This window comes from Podarcis gaigeae, assembly GCF_964106915.1.
Source record: "Podarcis gaigeae genome assembly, chromosome: 7".
Lineage (NCBI taxonomy): Eukaryota > Metazoa > Chordata > Lepidosauria > Squamata > Lacertidae > Podarcis > Podarcis gaigeae.
The window spans coordinates 58,198,649-58,220,971 of NC_139683.1; the positions used below are offsets into that span (position 1 = coordinate 58,198,649).

The window sequence follows — 22,323 nt, forward strand, 5'->3', positions numbered from 1 at the left end:
ATTCTGGTACCACCTCTGTATGTTACAGTTTTGGAGTCTTTGACCCTTACTGGAACCATTTTCTCATGTTATGAAGACCTTTTCCATTATCTCACCAGTCTCTGGTCTCCATTATCTTACTGTTGTCGTCAACAATTTTTGCTGTGCTGCTCCATCTCTCTGAAACAGAGAATGGAGTTCTGCTTCATAAGATGTATTCTTTGCAACCTAATAGTTTGGGATCATTACCGTTGCTAGAAGCAGAATGACGATAGGGTAACAGCACAGTCAAACAGCCATACCTTTGGGCCCTCTGGTTTATGGTGCATAGTAATTTATTTTCCAGGAAAACATTATCACAAGGCGGTCTTTCCCAGCTATTCTTATAAAAGTGAACTCAACATAGAAACATGACATATTGAATCACTGAAAATTAACACTCTGCCATGGTTGTTGGTGTGCATATTAAAGAATTAATAATACCTGTGGTACGGTTCTGGCTTGCCTCTAGCCTGTCCCTTTGTTGTTGTTTAGTCGTTTAGTCGTGTCCGACTCTTCGTGACCCCATGGACCAGAGCACACCAGGCACTCCTGTCTTCCACTGTCTCCCACAGTTTGGTCATACTCATGCTGATAGCTTCGAGAACACTATCCAACCATCTCGTCCTCTGTCGTCCCCTTCTCCTTGTGCCCTCCATATTTCCCAACATCAGGGTGTTTTCCAGGGAGTCTTCTCTTCTCATGAGGTGGCCAAAGTATTGGAGCCTCATCTTCACAATCTGTCCTTCCAGTGAGCACTCAGGGCAGCCTGTCCCTTTAGGATTACTCAATTTCTCTAATCCTTCATAACATATAAGCAGAGAGGCCATGTCTCATTTATGCCAGGCTTGCCTATCCCAACTCACTATGCCATGTCTCTTTATACCAGCTCAAGTTCCAGATTACCAGTTCGGCAATAATTCACACTTTTATATAACAACAGCAACATAACTTCCTGTCTCTGCTCTTGGCTGTTAAGACTCGTTAAACTCCACGGAACTTATTTCTGAGTAAATGTACATAGGGCTTGATTGTTACTGATTTGGTGTGTGAGTGCCATGCTTATGGCAGAATGGAATGAGCTCATTGTTATCAGGAAACCGATTTTGAAAATGGTTCTGCTTCCTTGTCATCAATTTTTATTTCATTTCTGTTATGTTGCCCCTTAAAATATGTCTACTCCTCCTGTTTTCTGTGAGGGAACATAGCAGAGGCCTCTGTTTTGTACACAAAAATGTTCCCTTCCCCTGAGAGATTTATAATTCTCTTGAGACATTTTAAAATGGGATTCCTTCAACAATGCCAGTTTTTTGGTGTTTTGTTTGGGTGAAGATTAGAAAACAATCCTGTATCCTCTTCATCCCTTTTGGGTATTTGTTGGATGTAATGAACAATGCGTTTATTATGGGTTTGTTTTGTTTTTTTGCTTTATGAGGCAGCATCTGGTAAATGACATTAAATTTTTTTTGTAGCTACATTAACTTAGATACAGAGCTTACAGCTCTGTAAATGCCCTGATTTCCATAAAATATTCAGGGCAGACTGTTATTACCATGATTATTTTCTCCCTAATGCTGAACTTCAATCAGTTTCAAATTTGAAATGTATTAAATGGCTATGCATAATACTACCATTTGTGCTGCATTAATTTTTTTTTATTGTTAGGGCTGCCTAGGAGGGGAACGTATGCAGGAAACATTAATTTTCTGTGTTTTATTATTTAAAGTATATTGATTTCTTATTAGTTGTCGGAATTTATAACTCATTTGCTATTTAATATAGTCATGTAATTTTCTTGTTTATCAACGTGTATCAGCGAGGTTCTGTCAATTGGAATGGAGATACTGAGCTGGATAAAGCAGAGAAATGTCTTTCAGTAGTTTCAGAGACGCAGGAGTCCAGATCCCCCCCCCCAAGACATTAGCATAGGAAGCTATGCTACACACCAGCTTCCAAATGGTTCTTTCCATGTTCCCATGCTTTCTGCACTCACAGAACTCTAGCAGAAAGGTGCCGGACAGTCCCTCCCATTTGCTGAATTGCAGCTGCTGTTTCCAAAACCTGCAGCCAAGTTCCACTCTTTCTCCTCTTCTATGCATTGACTATCCCCCCTTTTTAATTAAATTTTATTGACTACAAAAAAGAATATCAAATAAGAAAAGAAATACAGAACAAATTTCATACATATACACATAAACATAATTATTTATACATCTATAAAGCAATATTCAGAAAGAAAAAGAGGGAGGGGAAAAGAATAAACGGAGTAAGAAAAAAGGAGTAAAAGAATAAAGAAGAAGGAAAGATTTTAAAATAGAAATTTGGAAAATAGAAAAGTTTTTGCCAAAAACAACAGTTCTAGATCTATGCTTGCATACGACTATATATTTCCATCTTGCAAGATATCAACCTTAATTAAAATGTTTTAAAAAGACTTCCACCGTTTACGCCACATGTCTTTTATACTTCAGTTGCCATAACCTCTGTTCTTCATATCCTTCCTACAGGTTTTCCTTGATTTTTCACTTCACATTCTTTATATTTTTCACAAATTTTGGTAACTGAGCCCTGGTTTTGTAAATATTCATTTAGACAATCCCACTGTTTCTTGACCATAATCTTAGGTTTTGTCCTTATTAAATCCATCAATTTGGCTAACTCCAGGTACTCCCCGAGTTTTCCCAACCATTCTCTTTTTGTTGGAATGTTTTTTCCTTTCCAGTAACTAGCTATCAAAATTCTCGCTATGCATTGACTATCCCTTGTGTAGGCTACTGTCTTGTGTTTTGTAGCAGGTGATTAATACAGCCATCTGATTTCTCCCCACAGGATAGAGTGAGGCAGTATATAAAGTTACTCTTCTATTTGCATGTTGTCTTCGTCTGCATGTTTAAAACATTCAGGAATATTTAATTCAAAAGGCGGAAATGCATGGCAAGCCAATTTAAAATACCAGTGGAAAAAATGCGGAAAGTTGCATGAACTGCTAGTACTGTATGTCTCTCTGAGAAAGGAGTTGCAGATTGTGTGCAGCCACTGAGAAGGCCCTCTCATGTTTTCTCACTGTGTTCAAAAGCCAGGAACAAAATGGATCAGTGTTCCTATTTGTGAATACATCTCCTTTCTAAACTTGGGTTAGCCAAGTTTGGGTTGGTGACGCATTTATTGCTTTCTTCTTCTCCACCATGCTATGTGATATTTGTCTTCTTAGCCTTCCTTCATATATATTATAGTTATCCAATTTATGTGATTTAATAATTATTTGAATCTATAAAAATATGTAATAAAAACATACAATTTCTTTTCACTTGAAATAAATGAAATTGATTTTGGAGTAGTTCTTGGCAGATTTTCCTTATAACTGTCTTAAACCACGGTGGATGTAGAAAAGTACCAGTAAAGCTTTGTTGACAAAAAAACAACTTGAGGGTTTTGTTAACATCTATTTTGTGAAACGTGTGTGCTATGTTTTCCTTTATAAGTGTGTTTGATATTTAGTTGCTTTAAAGCTCAGAATTGAGCTAGTGCAACTTTTGACAAAGCATTAGCCTGAAGCCCAGATTCAACTAACCCAGCGTGCTAGTGGAAAGCTCATGGAAGGCCCATGTAAGGGCTCCCACTAGCACAACAGGGCTTTCTCTCCTCCTCTCCTGTGTGCCCCTGTGGCACCCCCAAATCTTCTCCAGAGGGTCAGGAGAACTCTCAGAACAGTGCATGGGGGTGGGGGGGGGGAAGAGAGGAGGGGATTGTTCCATCCGGCAAGCAATAATGCTTGTGCTGATGGAACAATTAGGAGAGCACAACACTGAACTCCTTCCAGTGGTTATTTTTGTTCTTTTTCCATGTAAGAATGCTGGTGCTCTTATAAAGCCAAAGCAAAACCGATGGGTGCATGTCTCAATTCTGTAAGAGTAAACACCTGTGAAGAACGGGAAACCTTTTCCAGGCTGTCCTTGGGTGCAATTCACTAACGTTGCCACACAGTGTCACAGTTGGACTCTGCTTCTTTCCAATTTCAGAGGAGGAAGGAGTTTACAAGGCTGGCAAAAAGCGATCGGAAATGAGGGGGGCTGTGGAAGTCCAGGAAGATGAAGACACTCAAACTGAGGTTCCACTTGACCAGGTAAGCTGCAAGCTTTGAACAAGGGACTCATAATGAAAATAAGTTTGCAGTAAAGTTGTGGCTCATTTCTCTTGTGGTTTTCCACTGCTGTCATAACCATCCTTTTTCTGTTCTTGGTAAACTGTTTCATTGGCTAATGTACTAAGACTTCCATTAGTGAAGGAACACAGACCTTTGAATATGGCTGGCATTGGAATACCTAAGTTCCGTTTTCTGGTTTCTGTAACCTTTTTAGAACCTTATTCAATAATGGTCATTGAATATTGCAGCAATGTACTCTTAAAGCAAAAGCTTAGCTATTGAGTACTAGAACTTTCATACCAGCCACATGGATGAGTATAAAATAAACTGCAAAAAGTGCAAACCAGCATTAGATTTATGCAAAATGTTCCTGTTTTGCATTTGAACTGTTCTGAATACAAATGTTATTATGGCACTCAAGTTTCAAATAAACCACCCCCTATCAAAATATCAAAATCTGTAAGGAATTGAACTATGTGTGTGAAGTCAATAGAATGAATATCAGGATAAATGCTGTCACGTTCAGGATGGGTATCTTTCAATCTTTGTAATGGAGAATGATGTAATCCTCTGCCAGATTACAAGCATGAAGCAATATAATGATGAAAATCATAGGAGCCTGAAACTATCATTAGTTAAATCCCATAGTCATTTCTTTAGGGCAGCAACACCATTTGTGGAATAGGTCTCTAGAGTGCGTGGAATATAATAAAAGAAGAGCTATTATTGTTGGCCTCTTTATGATTGCTTTACTGATGTTGCATTGGACCAGTGAGGACAGCATGGGAATCTTGGAGATGTTAATAGGTTTGGAGCTTTTGAATTTCATGGCAGCTTTTCATTATGGTTTATCAACGTGTTTCAAACCTTGTGTTTGTGTGTTTGTGTGTGTATACATGCAGCTGCTGTGAATCTGTATCATCTTTGTTAGGCTAGAAAAAGTGGTGGTGGTGTCAATGGTAGCAGTAAATCAGAGGGAAATTGGTGTGGTGGCAGCAACAGGGCCAGAAGAATAATAGACTTATAGAATTGGAAGGGGCATCTAGTCCATCTCCCTTCAGTACAGGAATCTCAACTAGATCATACATGACAGTTGGCCATTCAACCTCTACTTGAAGCCTCCAAGGACACCAGGCTAGTCTTCCTTCTAGAGGGAAAACAGATGTCTACATTGATTCAAGTTTTGAAACTGGCATCTGAGAAATACCCCTTGATGGAAGTGCTTTTGTTTTTAGTCACAGTATATCACGAGTGAACCCTATCCTCTGGATCCTTGTGCAAATGTAAAGCATTCATGTTTAATGCCTTTTAATGGCTTTCTTACCCATGTTTGGCAGGTCTCTGGTTCAAAATCCTAATTGAGTTTCGCAATCAGGAAAAAAACCTTTGTTCTCAAGTGACACCAGATAAGAAAGGCACTTGTTGTTCAAGCATATAAAGTACTTTCTGATGGAAAGTACTCAAGCATATAAAGTACTTTCTGATGCTAGGAACTCCTCCATAGTAACTACAGTGGTACCTTGGTTTTCGAATGTAATCCATTCTGTAAGACCGTTCGAATTCTGAATCGTTCGAAAACCGAAAACTCAATGCGGAAAATTCAATATGGAAGCCGCATGGCATGTTTGATTTCCGAGGCATGTTCAAAAACTGAAGCATTGTCAACGGAGATGTTCAAAAACCAAGGCACCACTGTAAATGGTATAAAGTAAAGTAACCAATAGACTTGTTTTCTGTTCATTTAAAACACTGTCTAGATGAAAGGTGGGCTGGATGCTGCCCAGGGAGGAGTGGGATTGATGGTACCCCAATAATGCTGGTCTTGGCTGGCCTGATTCAGAGTGGAGCCACTTAAGGAGAGGTACAAAATTGTAGAACAAAAGAGCTGGCCCTACTGCTAACTGATAGTTCCTTGCAGAGGATTGAAGGGATGCAGGGGGCACATGGGAAGGTAGGAGAGCGAGGGGAAGTTCTCTTGCATTAGTGGAATTTGTTCTGCTTTGCCGCAACGTCTTTGGACTCAGCCCATTGAGACCTTTGAAAACTGACTTGTATCTTAAAGATTCATGCTTATGTTGGCACTCAGATATTAAAAAGGTAAAGGGATCCATAACCATTAGGTCCAGTCGTGGCCGACTCTGGGGTTGCGGCGCTGATCTCGCTTCTGGCGAACCAGAGCAGTGCACGGAAACGTCGTTTACCTTCCCACTGGAGCGGTACCTATTTATCTACTTGCACTTTGATGTGCTTTCAAACTGCTAGGTTGGCAATGGGAGCCAACCGAGCAATGGGAGCTAACCCCGTCGTGGGGATTCGAACCGCTGACTTTCTGATCAGCAAGTCCTAGGCTCTGTGGTTTAACCCACAGTGCCACCGGTGTCCTGCACTCAGATATTACCACATTTCAAAATAATTTATTTATTTATTAAAATTGCCAGCTGCCTTATGTTTCCAGCCCAGAAGCAACAATTTCTTTCCCTTTTTCAAATGTTTAAATTTTGTAAACAGGTGCTCCATTGTCACTTAGCAACCCTAGCTGATTCGGGAACAAAATGTTTTGAGTTTTGCTTTGCTTTGTCAAGCATTTGGGATATATAACAAATCATTGTTCACTGGGAAATGGCAATGGTATTTAAGCATTGCTCATTTCCTCAAGCCTAAGTGCTCTCTGAAGTTGTGTTTACGCCTTGCTGTGTGTGCCTGTTAGGATCTTGTTTTTTCTCTTTTGTCTGAACGGCAATAGGTAATATCCGTAGTCGATGCCTAGTTACTTTTGAAAAGATGCTTTTAAAAAGTACTTTTTATTCAAACAGTGCTTTCCCAAGTTTTGCAGTGGAGTTACTTTCAGACTTTGATTTTACCTGCATTCTGTTATAGATGGGCTTATCTGAGCTGATTTTCGGAATCTGAAAAATTGGGTTGCTTGAGAATAGAGGCAAAAATCCAGAAAACAGCACAATTACAAAAACAGGCTGGCTGCTTGGTTGAATTACTGGGTGGTTATAAAAGAGGTTCAGCTAGGTCCCATGTGTTCTGTCAAGGCATGATTGTGCTGTCTAAAATTATTACTGGTAAATTGGAATAATCTTGGTCAGGATATAAGGAACTACTTAATATCCAAGGGATTGCCTGCTCAGCTGGATATTTGACCTTATTGCTTTTTATGGCATTATCTATGCTGATATCATGTGATGCTTTTTAGCCTCCCTTTAATTTCAAAGGAGCTTCCCATGTGGTTTGTGGAACAGATTTGTTGTTTCAGGGTATAAGAAGATAGATACCTTCTGGACTGGACCAAAGATCAACCTAATCCAGCATTTTGGACCCAACAGTTAGTTGCAGCTGGGAAGCTCACAAGACTCCCTTGTAGTTTGTCACCAGTATCTGGTTTTCAGAGGCCTACCTCCCTTATACCAAAATGAGATTGTTGAAACAGCATTGTGCTGTATCACAGTTCAGAGCCGTTACTCCCTTTAATGTAGCTTTACCCTGGCTTGTCTGTGAACCTCATATATGTTCTTTATATATTAATCAAAAGAGCTGAGCATAACGCAATTTGGGTTTTTGGGTTTACTAGCGGCCAGCGGAAACTGTGGATGAGGAAGAGACCATGGCACCGGAACATCAAGCTCGGCATCAAGAAGACTATTCAGCTATGAATGGGGAGGCGGATCAGGGTGGAGAGACAGGGGAGGCCATCAATGGAACAGAAGAGAATCTGAATGGCCATTATGATGATGAGCAGCAAGGGCAGAACCTTGACCAAGATGAGCCTAGCGGTCATGCGCATGGGGGAACAAATGAGGAAAACGGTGAACAGATGGATCACAATCGTCATGAAGAAGAAACAAAAGAAGGTACTGATGATCAAAAACAGGTAACATGTCTTTGCTCTTTCGATGTGCTACTGCTTCCATTTTTTCTGCTCTAACAATAGGTTTGTTTGCAGCCAGCATACTCCACAGCTGGATTTTCAGCTTTGGAGCAGCTCTTCTTGCCTTTTTGCAACCTTTTATATGAGGACGGTATATAATCTCATACTGGGTGATCCCAGTGGTAAAGCGTTCACATGTTGCATCGACACTAATATTGTGATAATGTTGCAACCCTTACGTTTTCCGGTCACCAGTCTTCTGTGCACTCTGACCTCGTTTTCAGAGGTTACTTGGAAAACTGACTGCTGTGTTTTTGTAGTATCATAGCTGATGTGACAAGCCAAGTTCACGATCACTTTAATGGTGTGAGCCAGTGAACTGCGCATCTGGAAACCACATACTTTGTCTACACTCGAAAACCTGGTTTCAGGCGCCACAAGCTGCCACCATGAAATTTCCCAGAACTGGAGAGTAACTTGTGCTCTTTAAAAATTGTACTTAAAGCAAGAAAAAACTCAAGCCACTTCCATTGCTTAAATAAAAAGTTAGGCTGGGGTTAATTAGCTTGTATAATCATGCTGCTATTTTTTTGTTACCCAGTTGTCCTCTTCACTTTTTTTTCTTGCACATTAAAGCAGCTAGGATGCTGGTTTACTCATTTGTCATCATTTAATGGTTTCTAAAACTACTTGTTTCATACATGGCATGAAGAATTCAGTTGTTGTTGTTGTTTTTATTCAAGCACATTATAGGCTAGTTGCCTTATCGCTCAACTGAATATCTTGTGGCCCATTAAGCCAAACATAGTTCACCAGCCAGCTCTTGGTGGTGGCCTACAAGGGGTTTGATAAACCTTCAGAGCTTTTCTGCCTTCTGGAACAGCAAAAGAAGGAGAGTTTCCAACCATCTCACATGGCTATGGATCTGCACTTGGCTTGATAGGTTCTGGTCATTGCAGGCTCTGCTTGATCACATCAACACATACAAAAGAAAAATCTCTGCCATATGACAAGTTAAAATATGCCCCCCCTTTCTCTCTGTCTAGGATGATTCCAATTATGAGAAAACCTCAGCTCCAAGAGTCACCATCACCAGCCCACAGGAGAGTGAAAAAAACGAACAAACCAATGACTATGCGGCAGTAGCATAGACATATTTTGAAGGACATAGGTTACCAGAAAATGAAGGATTTACTATTTGGAGTGCAAAGCAATTTTGTGTGTCTCTGTGTGTGCTTTATTAATTTATAATGTGACAATATGGTGGAGTTCCACCCACTGAACGCTGGCATGATAATGTGGTATACCAGAACTTAGATAATTAATTAAGAGGAAGATTGAATTATAGTCCCCAGATTTGGTCTTTCTCCAATGTGAATTCTAAGGGGAAACATAGGTGTTAATGGAATAAATACTGCTATTGCAGAATGTTGAATATTGAACTAGGCCTAATGTGTACCCATGTTTGTTTAGAAGAGTTGAAGAATATTTTTGCGACTTTAAAATGGAGAGTCTGTAATATTTTTTTTATAGCTGAATAAATCTCTTATGTACATGAGTGTGGTGTATTTCCAGGATCTAATTTAGGGGTATAAGACAGAGTCTCAGTTTGTGATATGGAGGGGGCGGCGGGAATCACAACAGGATGGAAATTTATTTCTGCTATGCAGATGGACTCTTGTGCGTATGGGCAGTTACACTCATTTCAAAGGTATGTATGTGCAGATGTCCTCTCTTCCATTGAAAGCTACTGCAGATGGGTGAATGTTATGTGCTGATCAAGAGTTTCCATGTCAGGAACTGATTGCTGGATGGGGTGACAGAATGTGACCACAAGATGAAATACTTCTTTTAATAGTTTCAATAATACCAAATAGTTACCTTGCACTGTGTCAGCATGCGTTAACAGCCCTACCCAATGTGCATTGATATGGCCGAAAACCCCATTGACTTCACTTATTTCTAAGTAAATGTAAAGGTAAAGGGACCCCTAACCGTTAGGTCCAGTAGCGGATGACTCTGGGGTTACGGCGCTCATCTCGCTTTATTGGCTGAGGGAGCCGGCGTACAGCTTCCGGGTCATGTGGCCAGCATGACTAAGCCGCTTCTGGCTTAGTCATCCACGTCCCTTATTAAGTAAATGTGCTTAATTATCCCACCCAAAATGTGTCCGGCATAATTCTGTTGCTATGTGCAGGCCAGATTCACTTCGGTCAAAGATCTCTCCAGCAGGCTAGCTATGAGGGATAGACGGATCAATCAGGCAAATTTTCTATAAAGAATTTATCTTTGATTCTAAAAGTGCATTGCTTTAAACATTTAACCAATCACAATGTTATGGTTTAATAACACTTATAGGAGAAAATAAAATTACTTAAAAATTAATCGTCATCTTCAAAATTGTGTTCTCATCTCATTGGCTTAAGTTTGCAGGTCATGAGAAAACAGGCATATTCTGGTATTGGGTCAGATATGTTAATGGTAAATAGACATAGCTCAACTGATGTTTCTTAAGTTAGGTTGATGGTTTCTTGCAAAACATTTGGCCTATAAATCCATGTGCAGTTCATTTACTGGTAAGTTTTGCCACATCCCTTCATGTAGCTCTCTTGCTCCTTTTTGTAATAGGCTGAATCTTTAGTTTGGTTTGTAGCTGTTGATAAATAGTACAATTAATTTACAAAAATCTTAAACACTGTTTGGCTTGGTGATACCAATTTCTTTGTAATTATATATTTTATCCTGAATATATTTTAACACATTAAACAAATGTTAGTGTATTTTAGGGTTTGTTCTTTGAATATATTAAAGCTAGTAAATTGCTATTAAAATTACCTAGTTTCATTACATGAAGATTCCTGCTGTTGCAGTTTGTAAGTAGCCTACAGGGAAGTGACAACATCCCAAGAATATATATATATATATATATATATATATTTGCTTTCGTAGATTTTCACGGGTACAGGAATGCAGGTTTTGGTGTCCTCGGGTGTCTTCCCGTGTAAAAGTTGGGGTGTCTAGGCGACGTTTCGACGAGGTCTCACTCGTCATCTTCAGGCTGGTGCTTTCGGCTTCTTGTTACTGGAACAGAGCGGGATCTCAATGTTTGAGTTCCTATAAATACTGTAGAGGGGGTGTGGTGTCTAGCCTCCAATGTTCTGGGCAGAGAGGAAGTTCCCAGGCTAGTGTGCCTTTTCTTCTTTTGTTCCTTAATTACTTGAGAGATACCTTGAGTGATTTCTTGAGTGATATCCTGAGTACCACTTAGGTGGGTCATTAGGTGTGGATTAGTTGCTAAAGTCTTTGTGTCTTGACCTCTTGAACTTTGTGAAGAGTTTTCCTGAGAAGATGGCTGTATTGCACTTAGTTGTGCTTTGGCTTGGCTTCGTGTATAGGGGCGAGCTGTGGTTTTGTGGCTTGTGTCAGCCAGATCTGTGTAGGGATTGCAGGGGGGTGCAGCATCCGGAGGTGCCACCATGGATTGGCTACTGGATGGTGTCAGTAATTCATCTGTGGAGAGGGTCTGGGTTTGGGTCTGGTGTGGTTGATTGGTGTTGGCGTTCTGTGTGCCTCTGGATCTGGTGTCAGTTTTTGTGGGGAGGGCTAATTTCCAGATGTCTGGCAAGCGGGATGTGTCGTCACGCTTGTTCATGTTGTGAGGGTGTTTCTCTATCTCGATGGCTTCCATGATTATTCTCTTGTGGTGATGTTCCGTGTTAAAGAGCAATTTGGAATCTGCAAAATTAATTTCGTGTCCTGTTTCTTTCATGTGTTGGAAAAGAGAGGAAGTTTTTTCTTCTTTTTTGACGGCATTCTTGTGTTCTGCGATACGTGCATTTATTCGTCTGTTTGTTTGTCCAATGTACGTGGCTGGGCAGACTTTGCAGGGTATTTCATAGATCCCTTGGTTTTCCAACTGGATTTTATCCTTGGGGTTTCTGAGGATATTGGCTATTTTTTGGTTGGTGCAAAAGGCTGTTTTGATATTGTGTTTATGGAGGATTTTGCTAATTTTATCTGTAGTGCCCTTGATATAAGGAAGGAGGGCCATGCCATTGTTTTCTTCTGTGTCTTGGTTTTTGGGGGGTGTTTCCTTTTGGATTAGCTTCGTAATCCTGTTTTGCTGGTATCCATTGGCAATTAACACATTTGAGAGATTCTGTAACTCAGTTGTCAAGTGGTCTTTGTCAGCCAGGCGTTTGGTTCTGGAGATGAGAGTCTTGGCTACGGAGTTTATTTGTGCAGGGTGGTGGTGTGATTGTGCATGTAAGTAGCGGTTGGTGTGTGTTTTTTTCTGGTAGATAGTGTGTCCTAGGGAGCCATCAGGTTTTTTGTAGATTAGGACGTCAAGGAAGGGAAGTTGGTTGTTGGCTTCTATTTCCATAGTGAATTGTATTTTGGGGTGTAAGTTGTTGAGATGTGTGAGGAAGCTATCCAGTTTTTCCTTCCCGTGTGGCCAAATTACAAAGGTGTCGTCAACATATCTGAGCCAAAGTTTGGGTTACAGAATCTCTCAAATGTGTTAATTGCCAATGGATACCAGCAAAACAGGATTACGAAGCTAATCCAAAAGGAAACACCCCCCAAAAACCAAGACACAGAAGAAAACAATGGCATGGCCCTCCTTCCTTATATCAAGGGCACTACAGATAAAATTAGCAAAATCCTCCATAAACACAATATCAAAACAGCCTTTTGCACCAACCAAAAAATAGCCAATATCCTCAGAAACCCCAAGGATAAAATCCAGTTGGAAAACCAAGGGATCTATGAAATACCCTGCAAAGTCTGCCCAGCCACGTACATTGGACAAACAAACAGACGAATAAATGCACGTATCGCAGAACACAAGAATGCCGTCAAAAAAGAAGAAAAAACTTCCTCTCTTTTCCAACACATGAAAGAAACAGGACACGAAATTAATTTTGCAGATTCCAAATTGCTCTTTAACACGGAACATCACCACAAGAGAATAATCATGGAAGCCATCGAGATAGAGAAACACCCTCACAACATGAACAAGCGTGACGACACATCCCGCTTGCCAGACATCTGGAAATTAGCCCTCCCCACAAAAACTGACACCAGATCCAGAGGCACACAGAACGCCAACACCAATCAACCACACCAGACCCAAACCCAGACCCTCTCCACAGATGAATTACTGACACCATCCAGTAGCCAATCCATGGTGGCACCTCCGGATGCTGCACCCCCCTGCAATCCCTACACAGATCTGGCTGACACAAGCCACAAAACCACAGCTCGCCCCTATACACGAAGCCAAGCCAAAGCACAACTAAGTGCAATACAGCCATCTTCTCAGGAAAACTCTTCACAAAGTTCAAGAGGTCAAGACACAAAGACTTTAGCAACTAATCCACACCTAATGACCCACCTAAGTGGTACTCAGGATATCACTCAAGAAATCACTCAAGGTATCTCTCAAGTAATTAAGGAACAAAAGAAGAAAAGGCACACTAGCCTGGGAACTTCCTCTCTGCCCAGAACATTGGAGGCTAGACACCACACCCCCTCTACAGTATTTATAGGAACTCAAACATTGAGATCCCGCTCTGTTCCAGTAACAAGAAGCCGAAAGCACCAGCCTGAAGATGACGAGTGAGACCTCGTCGAAACGTCGCCTAGACACCCCAACTTTTACACGGGAAGACACCCGAGGACACCAAAACCTATATATATATATATATATATATATATATATATATATATATCTCACAGTATCAGCAGAATAAACAGATCACTTGTGACACCATTCCTCCCTTCATCAGTGGTAAAATAAGTCTGACTACAACCACAGATTTTTGAGCTTTTGTAAACAAATAATCTCATTGATTGTTTGCATTAAATGAGCTTTTATGGCCTTTGGACAGGTCAGGGTGTGGTGCTCTTTTAGCAATAGGGGTACCTTCATACATGCATGTTCATCATCTGATGGCTACAACTAAGTGACTTGCATATGTGAAAACAGCCATGACACACTAGACTTCAGAGATGGATCTCTGATACAACCTAACCAGTCAATGCACTACATTTTCAATAGAGGTTGATCCATGAATTTACCTGTGTAATAATGAGACATTGAGTGATAAGACGCAGAATGATTATGTAGGTTTGAGTGGAGCCCTAGTCTGCTATGGTCAAGCTGTGTTCTTAATTATATTCTAAAAGCCAACGTGACTTCAGTAAGATTCAAGTGTAAATATGAATTGTTGTTGAGGCAGTTCGACCCACCAGGGATGTTTATATCTTAAAGGGACAATCCTTCTTTAAAAGTACACATTTATTTATTTGTTGATAACGTTCAAAACTGCAAGACTAGTTGACTGCTATATCAACGCTATAATAGTATCATAGCTTTGGTCTGCCCTATTGTAAAATCTGGTGTGTTAGCGAGGCACAAATTGACTTATTAAAAAACATTTGTCCTGCAATCTAAAGGTAAAGGTAAAGGGACTCCTGACAGATAAGTCCAGTTGCAAACGACTCTGGGGTTGCGGTTGTGATGGCCTGGGAATCCGATTCAGAGGCTGAACCGGAGGAATCCCAGAGGTGGTTGAGGACTCAGTGCCTACAGGTGAGTCTCCCCCTGGGCCCAGTAACCCTTAGGCCTCTCCTGAACTGCAGAGGCTCAGGGCAGAGAGGCGAAGGGAACTGGTTTCTCCCAGGAGGAGTGCTCGCCTTAAGGCCAGGAGAGGCGGGTCTCCTGGGGGCCGGGACCGCCCCTGGCCTCAGAGAAGATAAAGGCCAGTCAGCCCGGTCCCAGGTTGCGGGAACAACGTCGTTGTTGAGTACCTGTTCCTGCCCGGACCCAGACCTGACCCTCCAGTGTTCCTGTCCCCGCCCGGCTTCCGGCTTCGGACCTCGCCCCGCTCCTTGTGAACTGTTTCCAGGCTAGTGACCCAGGACCGGACTTTGACTACGCCAACGGTAACCTGACCCCCGGGGCCAGCACAGTGGTGTTCATCTTGCTTTACATAGTTCCATAGACAGTTTTTCTGGGTCATGTGGCCAGCATGACTAAGCCGCTTCTGGCAAAGCCAGAGCAGCACACAGAAACATTGTTTACCTTCCCGCTGGAGTGGTACCTATTTATCTACTTGAACTTTTTGGCCTGTTTTCGAACTGCTAGGTTGGCAGGAGCTGGGACCGAGCAACGGGAGCTCAGCCCATTGCAGGGATTCGAACCATTGACCTTCCAATTGGCAAGTCCAAGCAGAACAGTTGTTTAAACCACAGTGCCACCTGTGTCCCCTGCTCTGTAATCTACAAATTGCTAAATTGTTTTTTTCCTGTTGAGATTTAAACTCTCGAGTGTTCCCTTGCAATTCTTGATCTATAGATCGCCATCTTTCTCCATCCATCTTACTAAGCCTATCAGATGGAATTTAGTTAGACTCCATCATCAGCCTTCCATTGGTATAGCCTACTTCGTCAGATGCATGATGCAGTTTCCTGAGATGCAGGTAGGGTACATTTATGCGTAGTTGCGTGGGAGACAGTCATTGGGAACTGAAAGGAAAACGTGAGATGAGAGAGAAATGAAATACAGAAAACCACAACAGTGATAATTACAGGCTTAATAATTCACAAAAGATCAAAAACCATTTTGTGAATCACCTTTGTTAAATATGTAATGATCGCTGTTTGCTCCTTTCTGCATTTCGTTTCCCTCTAACCTCACTATTTTTTTTTTTACATTCCCAGCTCCCCACCTTGTACATGTAACTCAGGAAAACACATCATGCATCTCCACAGAAGCTTATGCCCAGATAAATTTGGCAAGTCTTTGAGGTGCCACATGGTTTAAGATGTAGGGAATGACCCCATAGAACAGTTTTTTGTTTCCTAAGATGAAAATTTCTAACGCTACGGCAACCTTCTCACCAACAGCACAATGATGTGTGTGGAGTGTGCTTTTCTCTGGTTTTCATCACTAGGATGTAACCTCTAATTCTATGGGTTCTTAAGAGTTTTAAGACTAACATGCCTGTCTCATTCTAAAAATATGTATGGTGACAGATGGTGGTTCACACAACTTCTCTACTTGGGACTTCCACATTCTTTTCCCTCTTTGAACTTGACTTGCAATGTGCTTCCACTAAATTGACCTGTGTTTAAGAAGGATGAGCCTTCAGTGCAAGCATAGTGCAGAGATTAGGCTGAAGATCTACCGTCGCCATTAACACAAAGAGCCAGGTTCCCATGCAGATCATATGACTGGATTGTAACAAGAAATCAGGCATGCCAAGAATTTTATTAACACAAAGAGCCAGGTTCACATGCAGATCATATGACTGAATTGTTATAAGAAATCAGCTATGCCAAGAATTTTATTTTTAATCAATACCGTATCCTGCTTGTGTCCAAAGGTAGATGATGAACCTGTAAGTTTCTGCCATTTGAATGAAACCAGATGACATATATAAACCATAGTCCTTGATGCAAATTCCTATAGAAAGACTTTTAAAACCGTGCATGTTAATTAAAGGGTGAAACGTCATCAAAACTGCATTTGTGATATAAGGGATTGTTATTTTGACTAGAGCGTAACTAAAATTTATAAGTTTTTGGAACACAGAAATAAAATAAATCATCAAACCATCAACTATAGCATGTGGGGGGGGCACCTAAATTATATAATTTGGCATCTCAATGATTGGTATTACTAATTGTGTTATAAATTGGCATTGTTATAATGAGGCTGTTGGATTGTTGTAATTGAAAACTAATTTTAAAAATTATCAAAAGAAAAGAAAAGAAAGGGTGAAACATAATACATACACAGCTATCGAAATCTGTGAATGCATTAGCGATCCCTTTCCTTCCCCAAGAAATGATTGGTGGGCAATGGGTGCCTGGGCTGCCCCCTCCTACTGGTAATCTTCTAAAACAATCTGGGCAACCCCCCCCCCCACAGGTCAAACTGCCTCATGTCAAATTCCTCCTGCTACTGGATTTTGCAGGTAAATTCGAGCAGGTTTTTTGAAAGGCTGGGGATGGGCCAGTGGCACATGGGATGCTCATCGTTCAGGCCATCTAAATAATTTGAAATTATGCCCCTCCTCCCACCCAGCTCAACAAACAGTTGTCTAACAGGCTTAGAGGGAGCAGGGTTGCAGCAGAGAGGACAGCGGGAGGGGAGGGTTAATGCATGAGGGTGCATCTGAATACGCTGTGCGAGAATGGCCCCAACAACCAACCAACCACCATCGAATCTGACCCTCGAGATCAGAGAGTAACCCATCTCTTGAAGTTTCCCTGTATTTGCTTGCAGGTGCTAATTCTCTGAATACCTAGGCTGGCCTGCATTTTCAGCTTTGCATTCAGCCTTCTCCTTATGTGATAACATCCACAATTAGGCTGCCCTATCTCTGGAAAATAGAGTAGCTTGGTGATGCTATCTTAGGAGGAGGAATCTAGCTGACTCCAATATGTGCCCGTTTAGTTCAGTCCAAATTCCCAGAAACACAATTTGAGATAAACTACCGTGACATTAAGCAGATGACTGTCATCATCAACCCACCATCTTTTATGACTGGGGATGAGCAGTGAGAAGCATAAAAAGGATGTCAGGCAGCAGATGCCCACTTTCCTGGTCACCAGATATTCTGCTACTTTTATTCATTGTATGCTGACATTTCAAAGACAGGCTGCCCTTTGAAAATCTTTCTCGTCCTCTTTCAGGCCTCGGCTGTCTTTCTGTACTGCCTTTGTACCTAAAGATGGGTGAGGGGAAGCTGTGCCTTGTGTCTGGCCCAATATGAAACATATCTCACTGTGTTGTTCTTCAAGGAACTTTGGAAACAAAAGGCTCTGTTCAAAACTTATTGTCAAAGCTGTCAAATCTATTTGTTAGCTGAAAAATTCTTAATACAATTCCACGCCCCCAACTCCATTAAACGTATTGGTGTTTATTTGTTGTCCTGTGGCAGGTTCTGCTTTTCAAAGAAATTTCAAACATAATTGAAAAAGATTGACTGACAATATTATATTTTTGTTGCTTTGGAATAGAACAATCGGCTAACGTCGTAACTTAACGTTCAAAAAGGTTTTTGTGAGTTTGGAGGAGTGTTTTGGAAGCAAGACCACCGGTGAATCCTTCACCATGGAGTCTTTCACCAGATGCACTTCATGATGGAACAGTACTGCTTTAACAATGCTTAACTGGTGCAATAGGTGCTGGTTGTTTTCCCTTATCGGTGCTCCCCTTTTAAAAGTGCTTCCAAAATCTGCAAGTGTTGGGTTTTACTGGGGGAAATTGTCTAAGGGTGATTGAAGTCCCGGCTGAGGATGTTGGGACCGGGGGCAAGATTGCAGGGTGGGAGCAGGAACGAGAGTCCAGAAGCCAGGGGTCTGAGGGCCAGGAAGCAGGGAGTCACGAAGTCAAGGGTCCAAGGGCCGAGAAGCAAGGAGTCAAGAAGCCGAGGTCCGAGGATCAGGAAGCAAGAAGCCCAAGGCAGCAAGGCAGGAAACAAGTTGCTGTGGCAAAGAGCCAAAGGGAAATGCTGACCTTAAATCCCTTCCCGGCTCTTGCCACCAGGTGCAGTGAGTTACCAAGCGGCCTCACCTGTGTGGCCGTGCCTTGCCTCTCCGGAACAAACTTAGGAAGGCCCCAGTCCTGTGAAGCCCTACTGGTCACAGGACCTGGCTCCTGCACGCACTCCTGACAGAAATTAACTGTTCATCTTGGCTTCAAATAAGCTTGGAAAGGCAAAATGAAAATTATGTCCAACAGATAATAAGTGTGTGAAAGGAGCAGACAAGTGAACAAGCTAATGTTCCTTGGCCCTACCAAGGCAAATGCCAGTTTTCATACCAGTTGTTGGGAATCGCAGGTGTGTCTTGTGATGTTGCACCCAAGTCCTGCTTGCATGCTTCCCACACGCATCTGGTTGACCATTGTGAGAAGAGGAGGAGGAGGAGGAGGAGGAGGAGGAGGGGGAGGGGTAGTTTGGATTTGATATCCCGCTTTATCACTACCCTAAGGAGTCTCAAAGCGGCTAACAATCTCCTTTCCCTTCCTCCCCCACAATAAACACTCTGTGAGGTGAGTGGGGCTGAGAGACTTCAAAGAAGTGTGACTGGCCCAGGGTCACCCAGCAGCTGCATGTGGAGGAGCGGGGAATCAAACCTGGTTCACCAGATTACGAGTCCACCCCCTTAACCACTACACCATAAGAAGAGCATGTTGGACCAGATGGGCCATTGGCCTGATCCAGCAGGCATTCCCTATATTTTTAATGCAGAGGTATGTCCTTGTTTATGAAATGCTGTGGCGTTCCATGTTCATTGGTAGCACTGTATAAATCATAACATAACTGTACCAGCACTAATGATGCTTCTAAGCTACTGATCGTCTGTTTTCAGGAACGATGCAGACTTTTTTTCTTTTACTGTGCAAAGGGATTCAGTACTGCAAAAGAGTCATATTGGGTTTACCTCAAAACCCAGAAGGGAGAATCTGCTGTCACACACAGCTGAGGAAGAGAGGGCATATTTACTCCCCAGCCTTTCATGTGTGACTCACTGCACTGTGGGAATAAAAAGCAAAAAAGAAGGGTCAAGGCAGCCCATAGAGAACAACCAGATGGCTGGAGCGAAATGGCTGTGCAAATCCGAATGGAAGCGGCAGACGCAAACATCCTGAGAGCGTGTTCATCAACACAAACGAGATAAAAGGCAATGATTGCCAATCAAGCTATGCCAAATTTGATCTCAGCACAAATTGCACGAGTGATTACTCTTCTGTTAAAATGGCTTTTGGGGTTCTTAATCCAGAAGCAAAGAAGGATAGCATTCTGAATTTGCATAAGAGGCTGATGTTTAGTGAAGAGCAGAGAGAATTGTAGCTTCTTCTTCTTTTTAAAAAATGTGTCACTTGTTTAATATCTACACAGAAGCAGAGAAGAGGTCGTGAAGACCATTACTGGAAAATCATGGCTTATGCTGCACATATATTACAGAAATCAGATTTCCCACACCAGTGCTTGGTAACAGCCTTTCCTTACTTCCCAATCCATTCTCAAGGCTATTTTCCTTCTCTTCTGTGGTTCAACATATTTACTTCCCCCCAAACTTCTTATTGCCCTCTATCCACCTTTCAGCTTTAGAGACTGATGACAAGATCACTTGCAGTCTTCGTGCTCAGGACATTAGAAAGGTGGGAATAATTCTAGAGTGTTAAGCGACACTCCTAAAGTAAAACACTATGAACCCTATTTTAGTTGTGTTATATTTGACAAAGGGTCAAATGAGGACCAGATGCTTCCCCTGCTTTGATGTGATAGGCAACAATATGATTAAAACCTATATAAAATATCCCTCTGAAACAAACCAAAATAAGGTTTCCCAAAGAGAATCAGGATTCTTTCAATGGAACACAGGAATCAACCTTTTACTAACCATTGGTCCAGCCAGCTGGGTATCATCTGCTGTGGGGACTCAATACACTGCATGGGAGTAACTAAAAGGTAACTAGGGATGCGGGTAGCGCTGTGGCCTAAACCACTGAGCCTCTTGGGCTTGCTGATTGGAAGGTTGGCAGTTCGAATCCACATGACAGGGTGAGCTCCCATTGCTCTATCTCAGCTTCTGCTAACCTAGCAGTTTGAAAGCACACCAAAAAGTGCAAGTAGATAAACAGGTACCACTGTGGCAGGAAGGTAAACGGCATTTCCGTGCACTCTGGCTTCAGTCATGGTGTTCCGTTGTGCTAGGTGCAGTTTAGTCATGCTGCCCACCTGACCCGGAAAGCTGTCTGTGGACAAATGCCAGCTCCCTCAGCCTGAAACGAGATGAATGCTGCAACCCCATAGTCGCCTTTGACTGGACGTAACCATCCAGGGGTCCTTTAGCCTTTTCCTTACCTACAGAAGTAGCTCTCCAGGGTCAGAGGCAGGAATCTTTTCCAGGAGGTGCCAGAGATTGAAACAGGGATATTCTGCATGCAAACCAGTTGCTCTGCAACTGAGCTACTGGCCTTTACACAAGTGTGCATACCACTGAATGTCAAAAGCTGATTGTGCCTCATGAGAACATAAGAAGAGGCTGCTGGATAAAGCCAACAACCCATTTAATCCTGCATCCTGTTCTCACAGGGGGAAACCAGATGCCCATGGGAAGCCCATGAAAAGGACACAGTTGCAATGACCTGTGATTTTCAGCAACTGCTCTTCAGAGAGATATTGCCTCAGCATTAGTATGTCTGTTAACCAGTGACTGTAAGTTTCCAATTCTTGAGAGTGTTTCTCATCCTGAACAAGGTCACTGCAAGATAACGCCTGGGCCTTTCTTTTTTTCTGAGCAATAATTTTTGAGTTATATCATCTTGCCTTATTTTTCTAGAAAGGGGTGTAAATTAGATTTTCAATCTGATTTCAGAAATGATGTTATCAAAAGGGAAGTGGGGAAGATGGAAGGAGACTAGTGGATATTGCAGCCATCATTTTAAATGTCCTTCAGCAAGCCGCACTGTAATACTCAAAATGTCACAAGTCTGCTCCTCACAATCTTTAATTAAACATCACATTGGAAAAGGTCATTGTGCTCTGCCTTGGTGCTGCCCACACACTGCTAGCTTGATGGCAGTGAAAGCAAACTGCAGTAAACAAGGTTTCTACTGACATGAAAAGAGCAAGACCAAAGTTCTTTCATTAAGATTTGACACTGTGGCTATAAATGCATGTAACTGTAGAAGAATGACAAGAGTTTATAGAATGCTTTCTCTAAGCGCTTCACTCATATTATTTCAGTAACTCTTGCAATGGCCCTATAAGGATTGACAAGCATAATTAGCCTCCTAATGCGGACGGGGAATTAATATTGTGAGACAAACGCAAGGCCTCCCATGGAATTCATGGTATAATTGAAATTTTAGCAGGGAACTTCTAGTTCATGTTTTAAACCAGGTATGGGGACCTTTGCACCTCCATGTGTTGTTGGACTCGCTTCACGTCCCATCAGCCACAGAAACCATGGCCAAGGTTAGAGATGATGAATGATGCAGTTTGGCAACATTTGGCAGGCCACAGGTTCCTCGTCCTTGCATTATTTTGTTTATTGATTTGATTTATATATCTCCCTTCATCATAAGAGCCAAAGGCCTGGTTGAAGAGGAACGCTGTAGCCTGATACTTAAAAAATATATAATGAAGGCACCAGGCAAACCCCTTTGGTGAGAGCATTCTACAAATGGGGAGCCACTACAGAGAAGGTCTGTTCTCGTGTTAGCACCCTCTGGACCTCACACATTACATGATAGCAG

At 41.9% G+C, this 22,323-nt stretch overlaps 2 protein-coding genes across 10 annotated transcripts in view; both read left to right on the forward strand.

Moving 5' to 3' along the window:
* Positions 1-9,594, forward strand: part of DCDC2 (doublecortin domain containing 2) — a 45,141-nt gene extending 35,547 nt beyond the window's left edge. For 7 of the 9 annotated variants that reach the window (XM_083746979.1, XM_083746982.1, XM_083746983.1 and 4 more), the window contains 3 exons: positions 4,038-4,141; positions 7,740-8,039; positions 9,083-9,594. In XM_083746979.1, the coding sequence (XP_083603105.1) occupies positions 4,038-4,141; positions 7,740-8,039; positions 9,083-9,187 (509 nt within the window). In that variant the 3' untranslated portion in view covers positions 9,188-9,594. The remainder of the gene's footprint in view (positions 1-4,037; positions 4,142-7,739; positions 8,040-9,082) is intronic. The other 2 variants (XM_083746985.1, XM_083746986.1) reach the window with 1 other exon arrangement.
* Positions 1-22,323, forward strand: part of GPLD1 (glycosylphosphatidylinositol specific phospholipase D1) — a 234,000-nt gene that overhangs the window by 88,230 nt on the left and 123,447 nt on the right. The gene's annotated exons all lie outside the window — the stretch shown is intronic.